General features: G+C 43.2%; 3 protein-coding genes across 10 annotated transcripts in view; 2 read left to right on the top strand and 1 right to left on the bottom strand.

Moving 5' to 3' along the window:
- LOC144987262 (uncharacterized) overlaps positions 1–16,018 on the top strand; it is a 211,522-nt gene that overhangs the window by 134,599 nt on the left and 60,905 nt on the right. The window lies entirely within an intron of this gene.
- Positions 1,163–5,148, top strand: mad2l1 (MAD2 mitotic arrest deficient-like 1 (yeast)). Of its 2 annotated transcripts, none has more exons than XM_011473450.3 (5): positions 1,163–1,347; positions 1,817–1,963; positions 3,599–3,719; positions 4,576–4,679; positions 4,757–5,148. In XM_011473450.3, exons 1-5 carry the CDS (start codon positions 1,284–1,286, stop codon positions 4,936–4,938), a joined length of 618 nt encoding a protein of 205 aa, XP_011471752.1. In that variant the 5' UTR covers positions 1,163–1,283; the 3' UTR covers positions 4,939–5,148.
- The window catches only part of pde5ab (phosphodiesterase 5A, cGMP-specific, b), a 172,615-nt gene continuing 162,390 nt past the window's right edge, over positions 5,794–16,018 (bottom strand). For all 7 annotated transcript variants that reach the window (XM_023965935.2, XM_078936480.1, XM_078936478.1 and 4 more), the window contains exons 15-22: positions 15,549–15,643; positions 15,372–15,459; positions 13,892–13,992; positions 13,097–13,174; positions 10,384–10,447; positions 7,218–7,292; positions 6,774–6,857; positions 5,794–6,700 (exon numbers count right to left, since the gene is read on the bottom strand). In XM_023965935.2, coding sequence (XP_023821703.1) covers positions 6,581–6,700; positions 6,774–6,857; positions 7,218–7,292; positions 10,384–10,447; positions 13,097–13,174; positions 13,892–13,992; positions 15,372–15,459; positions 15,549–15,643 — 705 coding nt within the window. In that variant the 3' untranslated portion in view covers positions 5,794–6,580. The remainder of the gene's footprint in view (positions 6,701–6,773; positions 6,858–7,217; positions 7,293–10,383; positions 10,448–13,096; positions 13,175–13,891; positions 13,993–15,371; positions 15,460–15,548; positions 15,644–16,018) is intronic.

Below are 16,018 nucleotides of genomic sequence, written 5' to 3' on the forward strand. Positions count from 1 at the left end.
TGACATCTGCAACACGTCCAGCCGCTAACAGAATCTAGTTAAAAGAGCAGAATAAAAATGAGTAACCGGTGATCTACATTCTCCGACAAGAGGAGCTTCAGCCATACATACCACCATGCAGGCAGGCAGCCACTGTCTGTCAACTCACTCCCTGTTCCTTATAAAGAAGCAGAACAGCTGAACTACATCCCCAATCAAGCAGGCATGCACCTGTCACAGGCCGACCTGCCGGTTACTCAAGGGTGGGGACATAAGATAGCACAAGGGTTAAATATCACAAGGCATCTAAAAATAGACCCTCTATTGACAATTAATGATATTGATATTTTCAATAAAAAATGCTACAACAAACATATATTTACTACTTTATATGAAAAAAGAAGCATAACACCTAAAGGAGAAATTTATTGGAATAATATTTTAACTATCATTTGGACAAAAGCATAGTTACTGCCAGAAACATTTGGCATAAATAACAAAATTAAAGAAATACACAAATGAATTCTACATAACATTTACCCCACACTATGTTCATATTCAAATTCTCAAATATAGGAAATAACTGTAGCTTTTGTAATGATTTCCCAAAATCAGTTCTTCGCCTTTTCTGCCATTGTCAATTCTCCCTTAAATTCTGGATCCAATTGAAAAGATTTATAAGCATGAACAGTACTATTATTATATATTTCAAACACATTCTTACATATTTTAACTCGCAGGATCAATTGGTAGGAAATAGTATTGATTTGTTACTACTTCTATTTAAATAAGTGCTGAGTAAAAAAAACCAAAAAAACAATTTTACAGGATTTTTGATAGAGATTATCAATTTTACTAATATCTTCAAAAGATTATTACATTCAAGGCATAACACTGAAACAATATGAGCTTTTTTGCTTGATGAATAGTTCCCTCTACTGAGAAATACTTTAATATATTTTTATTTATTTTTGTTTTTAAATTTTCCTTTTTGCTAACGATGTCCCTGTTAATTTTATTTACATACTATAATTTATTCTTTATTTTTTAAGATAACATTGATTTTTGCCATCTGACGGTAAACTTGCCGATGTGATGTTTACTGTTGTATAAATAAAGTTTCAAAAAAAGAAAAAAGTCATTTTCTCCTGTCTAGGGTTGACCACGTGGGGAGGTCTGTCTTTTTTGCGCATGCGTAGAGGTTGTCACTGATTTTTCAAATCGGACGGCGGGTACCAGTTTCAGCCTTCAGTGCAGCAAGAAGCCCGACGTTTCTTTTCAACGGTTGATTGTCATTTCATGAAATGACGAGTACTTTAAAAGGAATCACCCTTAAAGGAAGCGCGGAGCTGGTGGCCGAGTTTTTCTGTATGTTTCAACATTTGTTTCTGTACTAGCCGGGCTTTTCAACGGCTCTTCCTCATTTGTTGTGTGCTAGCGGGCGGTCGGGCCCGCGTGCTCGGTTGTTGTGTGTAGCCAGCGAGTGTATTTACGGCGGCTCCAGACCGAAGGCAGAGCCCTAAACCGTCGCAGCATTTTAAAAGCCTTCCTTCTGAAGCCAACTTCTTAAAGATCGAATGGCTGCTTCTGGTCGATGTGTAGGTTAATGGCGGCTTTCTAACACCGCCCACCGCCAGGTGTGCTGGTAAAGAAGCCGAGCGTCACCAGAGTTAAAGTAGGAATGCTAGATTTCGGGTTGAACAGACACAAACTACTTATCATCGGCTGAGTAACTAACGTAGAGTAGTGTGGACGAAAAGAGTGTTCTCAGTCTTTGACCTGAATTAACGTCACAACCCCCCCCCCGCTAATAACAGCCCCGTGATCCTCCCCACAGCCTTCGGCATCAACAGCATCCTGTACCAGCGGGGCATTTACCCCCCAGAGACGTTCACCAGGGTCACTCACTATGACATGAGCCTCCAGGTCTCCACGGAGCCCAGGCTGAACAACTACCTGACCAACGTGGTGTCTCAACTCAAAGGTAGTTTGTCCTTTCTTTGTCCTAAAGCAGGCCGTGTCTGTTAGGACTTTATTTTTCTATTTCTTAACATGGAGGCAATGATCAAGATGCAATTCCTGTCTGTCAGCGTCCAGCAAAGGCTTATTGAAGACAAGAGGCGTGGGATATTGTTTCTCTTTACAGATTTATGGGATATGGAGGTGGATGTTGGGATGATTGACACCTCATGTTGTTTCCACGTGTCGATGTGCCTAAATAGTGATGTTTTCCTGCCCAAAAGTCCTCTAAAAGCCCAAAGAGTTCATCATAATTTAGGGTCAGACGCAACATTGAAGAATTTACACAGATTTCTCAAAGTCATTACAGAAATGATGAAATGCATAGATTAAAACCGTAAGTCACATTTGCTTGATTGAATGAGACACAAACTTGTCTTTGTGGTTCTTGTCAGTTTGGTCTTGAAGTTCCTGCATCCCCTCACTTTGTTCCTCCTTCATTTTCTAAGAACTCTTTTGTGTTGTTTGGTATTGAATGGTAACGATTTCCCACTGGCTCTGAATAGAAGTTAAAACACAACAAGATCATACAGTTTTAGAAGTCTGGATTGATCAAATTGTTTGTATGATCAGGATATCCGGCTTTATGTTCAGTTCTGACGGCTCATTTTTGAAGTAAACAGAGGATGTAGTGAACTCTTAGAATCAGTCCCCCAAATTTCTACACAGTCGGTCAAATATGGTAAAATTAAGGAGCAGTGTAATAAATATCTACTGTCGTATTTTAATATGTTTAGATTTACTTATGATGGAAATACTTTTGGAGACTTTATTTTGTGTGTGTCTGATGTGAGGCTTTAACTTAGTTTGTCATCGATAAAAACGCCTGAGAATCTGAATTCTGTAACACTTTAAATTAAGACATTTATTTTAATTGAGACATCGGTATTGGTGTAGTAGTTAGCAAAATATGTCACACTAGTTTTATCTGGGTTAAAGGAGGATTTGTCGTCAGCCATGATTTTATTTTGTGTGACCCTTGTTCTATCCTAGGCACTTTAACGTTGGGAGTTGGGTCATCTAGACCCACTAGACAGTGCTCTGAACCTTTTTTCTTCAATGATTTGTGATCTTCACTGGTGTCCATGGATTCCATGACATCTTTCCACCTTTATCCACCTTTGTCATGGTAGGAATAACACATCCATGTAAGGGTGGGGTCATCTAAGACAGCACAAGGGTTAACTCTATGTTCACCACATTAAGTTCCCTATGATTGTTTGTAGAATGGAATAGAATAGATCTGTCATCAGCAAATAATGAGTTTTAATAGTTGTGAGACATTGAATATATCATTTATGTAAATACTGAATAGCAGCGGGCCCAGAATTGATCCTTGTGGGACACCACAAGCTATCTATCAAGAATCAGCAGAAAATTAGCATCCTGAAGACGTTTGTGTAGCTCGGTTCGTGTGTTGGTGGTGTTGAAACAGCAGGAATAGGTTTTTCTTGTGTCATGTTAGAACAGGCTTGTTTTCCAGATGGACACACCTGGTCCAGGTAAAACGGGACGGTGATCTGCAAATCTCTGAGCCTGGACTTACCTGGTCTGCGTGTTAGGCCTTAAAGCAGGCGTGTAACGCGGGTTTGGGTTTCAGAATGGCTGTTTGAGTGCAGCGTGCAGAAGCTGGTGCTGGTCATCACCTGCCTGGAGACCAACGAGGTGCTGGAGCGATGGCAGTTTGACATCGAGTGTGACAAGTCGGCCAAAGAGAGCAGGTGAGCCCGCTCTCCAGTTCCAAATGTCTCAAGAGGAAAGGAGCTTCTCCAGGGGCTGGCTATCCCACCACCGCTAGCGTGATCCGCGGCGCGCTGTGGCGTGGACGAGAAGCGCATTTCTTCACATAGGCGTGTTCTGAAGCAGAGTTTACATTTAAATGTAGGTCAAGGCTAGAAAACCCATGTTGTGTGTTTCTCTAGCGCTGGCAGCTAAATGCTAACGTAGAAGATATGCAGCTATTGATGACGCCATCCAGGACTGGTAATGTTCAAATGTTTCCATAACTGCTGGAGGGGGGATGGGCAGGAGCTGGGAGGAATTGGGATTCGGTTTAAACCTTAAAAAAGGTTTTCTGTGGGGTTGGGACTCGGCATGTACTCCAAATCAGGTTCTCATTCTGAGGGAGCAAACGTTTCTGTGGTTTTTATTTCAGGCTGCTGCTCTGCCGTCCAAATAGCTACAATGACTGAGTTTATGGAGAAAAGTGTCTTCAAATCCGGACGTTACAACCGCTCCACAACGTCATGAATAGTAGTCGGTCTGCTGCGTTAGCGCTCAGAAAATACACATCATGGGTTTTATTTAAAAAGTCACGCATAAACAAAGTCATGACTTACATTTAAATGTAAACGTCTGTGCTTCAGCGCACACCCACGTGAGGAAATGCGTTTCTCCTCAACGCCACAGCGTGACGCGGATCGTCCTACCAGCAATCCACCACGGCTCCTCCTTTGAATCACTGTGGGACACCACTACAGCTCCAAAATGCCCCTTCAGCTGGAGCCAGAGGGGTAGGGGGGCAGTCCAGCCTTTGTTTCTGTGTGCTGACCTCTGACTCTGATCCTTTCAAAGCAGTGCTCCCAGAGAGAAGTCCATCAAGACCATTCAGGATGAGATCCGCTCCGTCATCAGACAGATCACGGCCACCGTCACCTTCCTGCCTCTGCTGGAGACGCAGTGTGAGTTCCCATAATCCATCTGTGACTCCTGCAGCTCCTCCCTGCTCGGCCGGCCCTCTGATTAGTTGTTCTTGCAGGCTCCTTTGACCTCCTGGTGTATACGGACAAAGACTTGGTGGTTCCTGACAAGTGGGAAGAGTCGGGGCCTCAGATAATCGACCAATCAGAGGAGGTGCGCTTGCGCTCCTTCACCACCTCTATCCACAAAGTGAGCAGCATGGTGGCGTACAAAAGGACCGACTCGGCTTGCAGCACCTGAGCTGCAGACGTTTACTCTGAGCTCATGAGGAACTCCTGCTTTCCTGGACTGGACTTTCTTCTTTGTTGGAGGATGAGGCGAACCTGTGCTCAGTGAGATCTGATGGAACTTTTTGTTAGTTTGTCTGTCCGATCTGTGTTTTCCTGATCTTTCTCCCCCTCAGAAGATGCTTTCGTTTTTTTACATCATTAAATTCTTTTCTCAGTGTGATTTGTGTTTTGTGCGGGGAGCATTTTTGATGCAACTCCCAGCATTCAGTGGGGGTGTAGATTTACGCGATGCATTGAGGGAATTTACAGCGGGAAAGAATCAGGTTCATGAGTGCTGCACCGTGGTCGTCCTGATCATGAGCTGGAGACGGGCGGGCCTGGCAGAACCGTAGGGTTCCTCACTGTACTGGGGGGGTCCGTCTGCTGAGTAGAAGACTAACCCATTTTAAGGTGAAATTCTACAACTTTTGATCAACTACTGAGCGAAAGTGAAACTTTCATAAAGTTATAAGTTCCTTAACCCTTGTGCTATCCTAGGCACTTTAGGCACAGAGCTCTGAACCTTTTTTCTGCAATGATTTGTGATCTTCACTGGTGTCCATGGATTACATGAAATCTTTCCACCTTTATCCCCCTTTTTCATGGTAGGGAGAACACCTCAATGGAAGGGGGGGGGGGGGGGGGTCATCTGGACCCCATAGGAGAGCACAAGGGTTACATGAACAGGAGTCAGCCAGAGCCTCGGACACAGACGTGTTGGGCAGCAGATCTCCATCAGGCACCGGTTGTTTCAGTAAACGTGTAGACAAAGATCAAGTCGACAGTTTTCTTGGTCTCTGCTGCCATTGGCAAAAAAGACAAACACTGTTTTTAGTTATTTTAATATATTGAGATGGTTCTTTTATCACAAGACGCTGGAAAGATTCAGAACCATTTTCATCAGCAAATTCTTCAGACTGGTTCTGAAGAATCACCTGAGGAAAAAATAGATATTGTTTGTATCAAACGTCACCTCTAAGAACCATGTGCTCTCAACCAACCGTACAATATAGAAACTCTAATAAATACAAAATAAATATGCAATAGTTTAGACATTGTGAAAACTGTATAAAAGACTAAACGTTTTCGTGTTTGCTGTGAACAAATACAAACTTATCAGGTCATTCTGAAATATCAAATCACCCACCAGTGTGACAGACTGTGGACGTGAGGCGTCAAAAAAGCACGTTGTGCAAAAAGGAAAGCTAAGGTAGAAAATATAGCGTCGTGCTTCATCTAGTCTCTACAGTGTCCAAACAAACGGTGGCAGCAGAAGGCAGCTTTAAAAACCTGTTTGGTACAAAAGTCCCTCCTGTTCTCCTGAAGCCTTCTACTGGCTTTGGGGTTTGGAGTTTTCTATTAGCAGTAAAAATTGCTGAATGGTAAAATAAAGCTGGGAAGGACCCAAAAAGCTTGTGAGGTTTCTGTCATTCCTGGAAACAGTCTTCAGCTGTCCTCCTGCCTGATTCCATCAGCCATCATTTTCAGAGAATACCTGGTCATCTGAAACACCAATGTAAAAGTCGGGTTGGGATATGGAAATGCGGTTTGGATGCGCTTGGTTTGACGTCTCTTTCTAGAAACGGTGATGTCACAGGAAATGCTAGCTGGTGTCACACCAGAGCATCAACCTGTCCCTTCTCACAGTCTTCAGCCAAACGCTTCCAGTGCTGGCGGTTCTTCTGGCAGCCTTCCAGCAGCGGCGAGCAGTGCTCCAACAGGCCCGCCAGGGTCTGCGACGGCAATAGCATGGACAAATGAGAAACGACAGTGAAAGACTCCTCAGAAGAATGATGGACCGCCTACCTCATACAGCTGAATGCAGATGGCATCGATGAAGGACACCTGCATGCTGGGAATCTTGTCTCTTTTTTCACGATTCATCAGGTCCTAGAGAGACGCAAAGAAGACGTCAAACACGTGTAGCTTCCTTTATCTGCCGGAAAGAAATTCTAAACAAAAACCACCAAAGTCAGAGAAAACTCAAACTATTTCAGCAAATCTGAGTGAGTATTGATCTTTAGCGGGTATTTTTTATCAATTTTTATGGAAGATTATTTTTAAAACAATAAGATTTGCAATTTGAAATACATTTGCTGCAAAAAAAATGTTTTTTTTTAAATTCACAAATCACAGAATTACACCACAATTTTTTTTTTAGGTTTTTGAAAACAAATTTTACAAACCAATGACAACAAGGTGGCGCACCAGGACATGAAGGTTCTGCTGTAAGGATTCAGAAATACTCACCGTAGGCTCAATGTTGAGCTCTCGCCTCTCTTTGTCTCCCTGTTCAAAGAACTCTGTGGCCACCAGCTCAGCAACCTGCATCACAGAGAAATCAGCAGCTCTTTCTGAATCTGAGCTCAGGGAAATCTGACCACAGTAAAGAGGAACGCCATCTCAGACCGCCATGACCCCTTTGAGATGGGAAAACCATTTGGAAAACTGATATTTAGGAGAATGATTCTGTGGCTGAAGACACACTGATGAAAACTCTCCTTAACCCTTGTGCTATCCTATGACCCCCCCCCCCCCTTCCATTGAGGTGTTCTCCCTACCATGACAAAGGTGGATAAAGGTGGAAAGATTTCATGTAATCCATGGACACCAGTGAAGATCACAAATCATTGAAGAAAAAAGGTTCAGAGCACTGTCTAGTGGGTCTAGATGACCCACCTCCCAACGGTAGCACAAGGGTTACCCTGGTGATCCAAGCCTTCCACCACTTCTTTGATGCTTACTATATTTGCAGTGTTCCTGCAGATCTTCTCTTCAAAGGAAGCAAATCTGCCCGTTAATTCTCGGATTGCGTGTAGAATATCAGCGTTTGACACATTTTCCTCTTTGTTTCCTGAACACTATTTCTTTGAAAGTGGACTTGAAACAGGAGATTCAAGCAGAACCTGCGTCCTCTTCATCCGTGTCCATTAACATGTTCCCGCTCTCGTTTCGGCATGGCGTTAGCAATAGCTAGCTAGTAGAGGCTAATATAGTGGTGGGTTGAAAGCAGGAACTCCCAGAGAAAGTAAGTAATGCTTTTAAGTGAGCTCTCTTACCGGTAGTCAGTCAGCGTATTCAATTGCTGTCTTGTTACTTTTAGACAGGGTGTGGCACACAAACTTTTGCAGAGTTTAGAGCACCATGTGTTTGCGGTCTGCCATCTTGCCAAACCCTTCCTCTGCGTCTCGTTATGCACCACGCGCCCTCCGCCGCTGTGACATCATCCTAAAAGCTACCTTGTAGTTTCAAGTGGGTTTTTGGAACGCTTAAAAGATTTTGGTTGGAAGACCTCAAGGATCGGGCCGAAGGGGATGGGTTAAAAGGTCAGGTGTGCACATCAGAGCTTGACCATGCACGGCTCGAAAACCTAAAGGTAGAATTGTAACCCGTGTGCTATCTTAGACACGTTAACATTAGGAGGTGGGTCATCTAGACCCACTAGACAGTGCTCTGAACCTTTTTTCTTCAATGATTTGTGATCTTCACTGGTGTCCATGGATTCCATGAAATCTTTCCACCTTTATCCACCTTTGTCATGGTAGGGAGAACACCTCAATGGAAGGGGGGGGGGGCATCTAAGATAGCACAAGGGTTAAAATCAAGTTGAAATTTGACAGGAAACCGACATAAAGCAGACAACAGAGCAGTGATGCGCGTCCTGGTTCCTGTTAAAGCCTCAGTGCAGGACTTTGGACAAGCAGAAGATGGTTCAGGGAACGTCTGGTAAACCGGTAAAAAGAGAGTTACACATAAATATTTCTGTCAAATAACAGTTTATACTGGAATTATAAAAGGAAATTCTCTGTTTAATAGAATTTTGAATACAAACTTGGCTGAACAAAAGCAAATTTTGATGGTTTAGGACCGTCAGCTGGTGGCTGTGCCTGCACTCACACACACACACACACACACACACACACACACACACACACACACACACACACACCCACCCCCACACGCACGCACGCACGTGCACATGCAGACACAATCACGCCATTCATTTGCCTTAAATAACCGTTCTCTCCGTCCCTGTTCCTCTGCAGGTATCCCTGGGTGCACACGGGGTTGCCGACTCTTAATCCTCCCGCATACACTAACACAAAGCTCACACAACGTTTTCCAGGAAGTAGTGACAGGTCATGTGACTCACCTGAGGTTGTTTGTATTTTTCTTTTTAAAGGAAATTATCTGTATTTTTGTAAATTACAGATTATGTTTCTTTGGATGAAAACGTTTATTTGTGTTTTGGAAAACAATGTCAAACTCTTTGTTTATTGAACTAATGAAAAGCAAGGCCCAGTAGGAGGGGCTCATGATTTAAAAAAGGGAAGTGTTACAGGAAATGGAAGGGGGATGTTTAGTGATGGTTTGGCCTTGTGTGGAGCAGTTAACGTGCTCTGTTTCCTTACATTAAAAAGAAACTCACCGTAGCTCCTCTGCATTCATTCCCTGAGAAAACCACGACACAAATGTTTTGTTTAGGAAGACAAAAATTTGAGCTGAATTCAAAGTGCTTCTGCATCCCATAATACATTCAAGGTGACCCGTCCCTGGAACCAACAGTCACACAGATGCCAAATATTATTAACGCTAGCAACAGAATGGTCATGATCCATGTTGGTTTAGGACTCCACCCCCTGATTGCTTCATCAATATGTCACGGGCCAAAGCTAAGTCCCTGATTGATTGATTGATGTGATTCATTTGAACTCTGGCAGTGAGCCACCGTGCTGCACTGCTGCCAGACCAACGCGCCCGACACTCAGATCACACGGCAGGACCTCAGCAGGACTCAAAACTGGACAGCTCTGATGGGAGAATCAGGTTGGATGTCAACGCAGACTTTGTTGCACTCAATTGACTGGTTGTCCAGCAAATCTCCAAAATGTTAATAAAGGATGTGAGATAAAACTGATAATGTTGTCTTTGGAAGAACATTCTGAGTCCTTCAGGCCTGGGCTTCAGCTGCAGTGATCAGCTTTGCTTTAGTCTAAAAATGTCCCTAGAATAGAATGGAATAGAATAGAATAGAAAAGAATAGAGCACATTAATGGTTCACTGGATGGCATGTCTAATGGAAGCACATATACATTTACACTGTGGGTAATTACTCCTAATAAACAGTCCAGCATACCTTAACAAAAAGAGCAGGGAAGACCAAATATGTTGTAATGTGAATGGAACCAACATTGTTTATGCAGTACTCATGTCAAACACTAGGTGTCAGCCTCTAATACCTCTTTGAGCAGGTTATGTCTCCTGCCCTGGAAAGGCTTTGAAAGTAGATCAAACTGTAGTTGGAACTACGGAGGAGGCTCATAGAAATCACAGTTGCTTTCATGATTTCACTTAAAGAGTTTCTGGGCAGGAAAAGGTCAGCATGAGTGAAAAACAGTCAGACATGTTTTCTTACCCTTTTCTGCACCGGCCAGGGCTTGGTGATGGCAGAGATGTCACACGCGGTCATCAGCATGGACCTGTGGGGTGGGGGGGGCACAGAGACATCCAGCTGACATTTAAGGGTCCTTGTGTTGCTGGTGTTCAGCACAGAAGCTTGTGATGCTCTGTTTTTTTTCATAATGTTGCTTTTACTCAAGGACAGACTGTTGACTGTTTAAGAGAATTGGACTGAGTGACTCCTCCCCCTGGCGTTCCAAACAGGAAGTACCTGCTGCTCCAAAAAGCCAGAATCCCATAGACCTCTACAGAGAAATAAACAGAACTGTTCTGGACCTGGTACCTTTTTAACTTCTTCCTGACAATCCTCTTTTTATATTTTTTTCTGAAGTTCAAGTTATTCTGGTTATAAACTGACCAATCAGATGCCTCAATAAAAGGTGTCGCCTGCTGGCCCCCAGCTTGAATGTTGGAAATGTTTGATTGACAGATTCTCTTGAGCCGGCTTTGAGTGGAAGGGGTGTGGATTTCAAACAAGCTCACTCCTGATTGGTGACAGTAGTTGCCATAGAAACACGAGTCTGTGTGCACGCGTCTGTGTGCACGAGGAGGGGCCAGTCAGAGTGATGTGTAGCAGGAAGTCCATAGATTCCGTGAATTTGTATAGATATAATAAAGAACTGTAAACAGTTTTGTGGACTATGTGATGGTGTGCACATGTGTGCATATGTGTGTGTGTGTGTGTGTGTATCAATGCATGTAATGTAAGTTACATATGAAACCCTTTCCTATGACCATGAAAAAAAGAATGACTCGGACCAATCACTGCTTCGTTACGTCATCTGGCTCCAACATGGCGACGGAATTGACTTCATTTGGTTGGAGCCGGACGTCATACTCTCTCTGCCCATTTTTCTTATACAGTCAAATCTACAGACTAATGTCTGGACGGAGGTGGGGTCAGTGCTGACATTTTTGACCTCTTCATGTACTTTAGTTTGGTTTCACTCTCTGCACCAAAGACTGAACCCGACCCAGCAGCATGGAAAAGCCTAGAGCTCCAACAGCTTCTCATTCGGAAGAAGTGCAGCCAAAAGCAGGTTCCAATCTGTTAGGATCCTGGGCTCATCCTCGCACCTGCCACCCATCTTCTAATCAGCAGCCTTTATAAGGAACCACCACCCTTCAGCCGACGTCAGTCCGTCTGCTTCATGCGGTTGAGTACTGTCTTCTTAAGACAAGTCTTAAGGCTAGTTTTTATACTAAGTAGGGATGGGTACTGAGCCCCGGTAGTGAACGAGCCCCGGGGCAACATTCTTCAAGACCGCAGTATCGTTACGATCTGATCTCAACGGTTCTGCTATCGGTACTTTTTGTTTGTGTCCCACAAGATATAAACGTTATCTGTCATAAGTAACCCACCAAGTCAGTCAATTTTCCATTAATTAATTATGATCTTAATTTAGCTATTCTCGCTGAAGAGGAGAGGTCTGTCTGGCTATTCATGTACACGGGGGGCGGGGCTGTTGTTCAGACGGTACACAGCGCGTCAGGTAGAGCGAGTGGGCAGGAAGACACCAGCGTGAACGCGGGGAGGGGGCGTGTCTGCAGCTGTGAACGCCGACCAGATTCTCTTATGGGATGGAAAATTTTTCCGGAAAGACAGTCAGTGGCGATTTCGTAGGGGACACGTGAACGCCCCCCCGAAAAATCCTTTTATCCCCCTAGACTAAAACCACCCATTTCCGCGTAACATGAATTAAATTTGCATCAGGGGGCGCCCACTATCCTGTCACCTTGCTGCTACGATGACCGTATGTACAGAAAAAGTCTATTCAAGGTTGTGGAAAATGGACAAAAAATCAAAGGAAACATCACGCACGTAAAGAATAAAAATAATTTAATTAAATAATTCCATAAATATCCTGATAGCATTTTGAATCAGTACAAGTACTAAATGAACTATCGCGATATATCAGCCAAATCATTTTTCCAACACATCTAGTGTTGCGGCTCCCTGTGCTTTCATCTCAGTGAGAAACTGATCCAAATGGATCTATAGAGGTTCAGGTTCAGACCGCTGGTCTAACACATCCACATGCATTCCAGGTCTGTACTGGAACATTATCATGTAAAAAGTAAATGTTATGTTAAAAAAACAATGCTGCTGCATAATGAGGGAATAAAACACTTTATGTTCTTAATTTGTTGTTTATTTTTCGTCCTCAAAAAGTATCGATAAGAGTATCGTTAAAATACTGGATCGATAAGCAATATCAATAAGAGTAGTAGTACTGTTAAAACCTTAACGATACCCATCCCTAGTACTAAGTGCCTCGTATTTTCAGAAATCTAATCCAGCTCCACCTTCACCCTTGGTCACCCATCGCAATTCATCCAAACACCAAGTCAAGCTCATCTCTTCAGTCATCCTTCCAAGCCACGAACCATCCAGCACCACTGGGACTAAATAAAACCCTCTTAATTCATCTATCTCACGTCTCTGTCCTGCTCCTCGGTCCAGCCTCGTTCAACCTAACGCCAATCAGATCTTTTTCCAATGATAGCGTGAGCTTTCTTTTCAAGTCAAAAAGCTTCGGTTGATGAGACATCTGTGCGTTTTGACAGTGAAACCAGAGATCAGGTCTACATTTGTTAATTCTATCCATAAAAACAAGCTGGTGTGGATTAATCCAGGCCTTAACAAGTCTTTTGATGTTTCTACTCACCTCAGCAAGTCTCTGTGATGTTCATCCACCCAAACAAACTGGTTATTCTTGGTGAGCTCAAAGAAGTCTTCCCGCTTCCTGACAACACACACATACTTTTTATTAAAAGTTTCAGGACTGATGAAACATTTAACCCTAACCTCTTCTTTTCTGTGCATTCACTAAAATGACTTGTTCATGTTTTCAGCTTTTCTGGCTCAAATTTAAAAAAACATGCAAATAAAAGTGTTGGTTCAGGGGTCAGGAGCATGAGGCACCAAGACACCCTAGGCAGGAAGTCAACGGTGAACTTAACGTCTTCTGTGCTTTGCATCCCTGGCACCTGGGTGAGGGGCGGAGCTTTCAACCAATCACCACCTGGTGGCAGTAGAAGGACACCAGACAAATGGAATGTCTGGCTGAACCCATTTGTGAGAAAGATCTGCCACTCATCCAGAGATTACCACCACTAAGGCTGTTAAATCTCTGGTGCCTGTCTGGGTGGAATCCACAAGGGATGGTGATAGTCAAAAGTTAGGGATGCCATGAAGTGGAAGACAGAGTCCTATCAAGCATGGTTTGTCCCAAAGCAAGAGTTGGGTTGGTCTTTTGTGCCTTCTGCTGTGCCATCCTAATGATTGAATTTATTATTTAAATGTTCACTAATTATGCAACACCTTGATGATGTTGCAGAGACTCAATTCTACTGGGTACATTGGAAAAACGTACCCAGTAGAAACAAGTCTACATGACAAACAAGAACATTTGTACTGTTTTTCATTATTTCCACCCAGACTATGTCAGCTTAGAACATACTTCATATACAGAGCAAGGTCTGTGGCCAGGATTGCCTTTTCTATCATCTTCAGAGTGGCCTTGTACTCGTCCAGAGAGAGACCACTCAAGATCTGGTTTCCCTGCAAAAATAGAAAAAATGTCTTTAACATTCAGAGTATTTCTGCATCTCTGGGTGAGCTTCCAGCGGTTTATGCTATGATTGGTGAGACCGAGACCATTACAACTGTCTGCAAAACTGTAGATATGCATCATACCTGCATTCAGCCAATATCCCCGGTGTTTAGTCAAGGCAATATTCAAATCCACTCCCTCTTCAAGTGTTTTTAGAGCCAACTTGTGCATAAGGGTAAAGGTTTGCAAACAACTGGGTGTCTTTTCCTTTCAGAGGAAAAGAAGGCTGAGGTATTAAAGTGCAGTTTGCTGTTAGACCACTGCGCCACGCCCAATGTTCTAAACATGGATATTACACTGCTATTAACTGGTCATATGTGAATTTAGGTGGAAAACGTGAGAAAAGCTGTGGTCTTTACGTGAAATTTTCACAGATGTATCAGGAATAAAACACGCTAAGAACACGTAAACCAACGTAGAACGTGAAGCGTGTGATTATTGTGATGTTTATCTGTAATTCATCAGTGATTCATGCATCAATGATGTCATCTGAACGTGATCTGTGCGCCGTATACGTGATCTAAAAGTTACACATCAGTGGTTCATGCATGAAAAGTCTGTTAGACAAACGTGGAACGCTCCTGGAAAGACACACATTTGTGGATGGATCTCACAAAAATCACACACAATTGTAAAAGATTTACATAATAATTGTCTATAAACTACGTAAAATGCACATAAACTGCTTAATTCTCAATCGACCAAAAATGTACATTAGAACAAAATTTAACATCTCAAAACTGAATTCACGTAAAGACCCGTCGGCCAAAACCCTCGACGGACATCTGAGCACATCTACGGCAAACAAACGCAAGACACACTTCTGAGTGATGTATATCAAGCATGAATCATACGTGTAAAATGTACGTAGTGGCTGTGCGACACAGCCTTGACACTGAAACTAGATGCCCCTGTCAATGTGAACCTAGCTTAAATTGTCCTTTGGTGTGTGTTGTTGTGTGGCCCTGCAATTGGCTGGCAGCCAAGGTGTACCCCCCCTTTGGCCAACTGTGGTTGAGATAGGCTCCAGCAACCCCATGACCCTGAAGTGGATGAAGCGGGTTTGGAAAATGGATGGATGGGTTTTTAGCAGCAGCATTTTATTATTGAAAGTGGGCATCATTCAGGTTTCCTTTTTGTGTATTTGGCTAACTGTGTATGTTCTTTCCTAAAGAGCCAATAAAAACATTTGAATAATACAATTTAAAGTTCCTAAATGAAGAACATGATTCTGCTCTTTCCAGGCTCAATGAGCATTTCCACCCTGAAGAAGAATCGAGCTAGTGGAAAGATTTGTTCTGGAATTTGTGTAGGACAGAACACTTACTGGGGTGTTGAGGATCATGAGGCACTGGTCAAAGTGGTGATGCTCCATGGTGGAGTGGCAGTAGAGCTGGGCTAGAGGGTGCTCACTCCTGGTCAGAGATTTAAAAAGACCCCCAGAGTGTGAGTGCAACCACATTGAAACAAAATCTGACAAAGTCCTTCAGCTCCTTCAATGTACCTTTGAATGTAGGAGTTGTTCACCCCTCTGTGGTCCAGGTCATGGCTTAGGGTTGCAATCATCAGAGCTAAGATCTCTAGATCGCTTAAGTTGTTCTGTTGAACAGATGGAAAAACAATTGGCACAGACTTCCTTTTCCTTCTCCAGAAGCGTTCTAGGAAATATGTTGAACACCAGGAGCTTCCTCTTCCAGGGTGGGAGTGATAGCCTATCAGTAACTTCAAGGCTCTGTTACTGGAATCCCTCGAATATCCAGTTGTGAAAGTATTCATTAAATGGAACTTTTAGTTCATCCAAATGCAACAGTCGCAGTTGTCTCGTCATGTTTTGGCCTGTCTGCATTGGTTTTTCAAACACATATTTAAATCGTCCACACAAATAAAAGTCAAGAGTTCATCAGAGTCCTTTCGTGTCATTATCAGCCAAAAACAACGACAGAGCAAAAGCTCAGAACCAAAACCTTAACCGTC

The sequence above is a fragment of the Oryzias latipes genome, chromosome 18 (assembly GCF_053564925.1).
Source record: "Oryzias latipes strain Hd-rR chromosome 18, Olatipes_Hd-rR_3.1".
Taxonomy (NCBI): Eukaryota; Metazoa; Chordata; class Actinopteri; order Beloniformes; family Adrianichthyidae; genus Oryzias; species Oryzias latipes.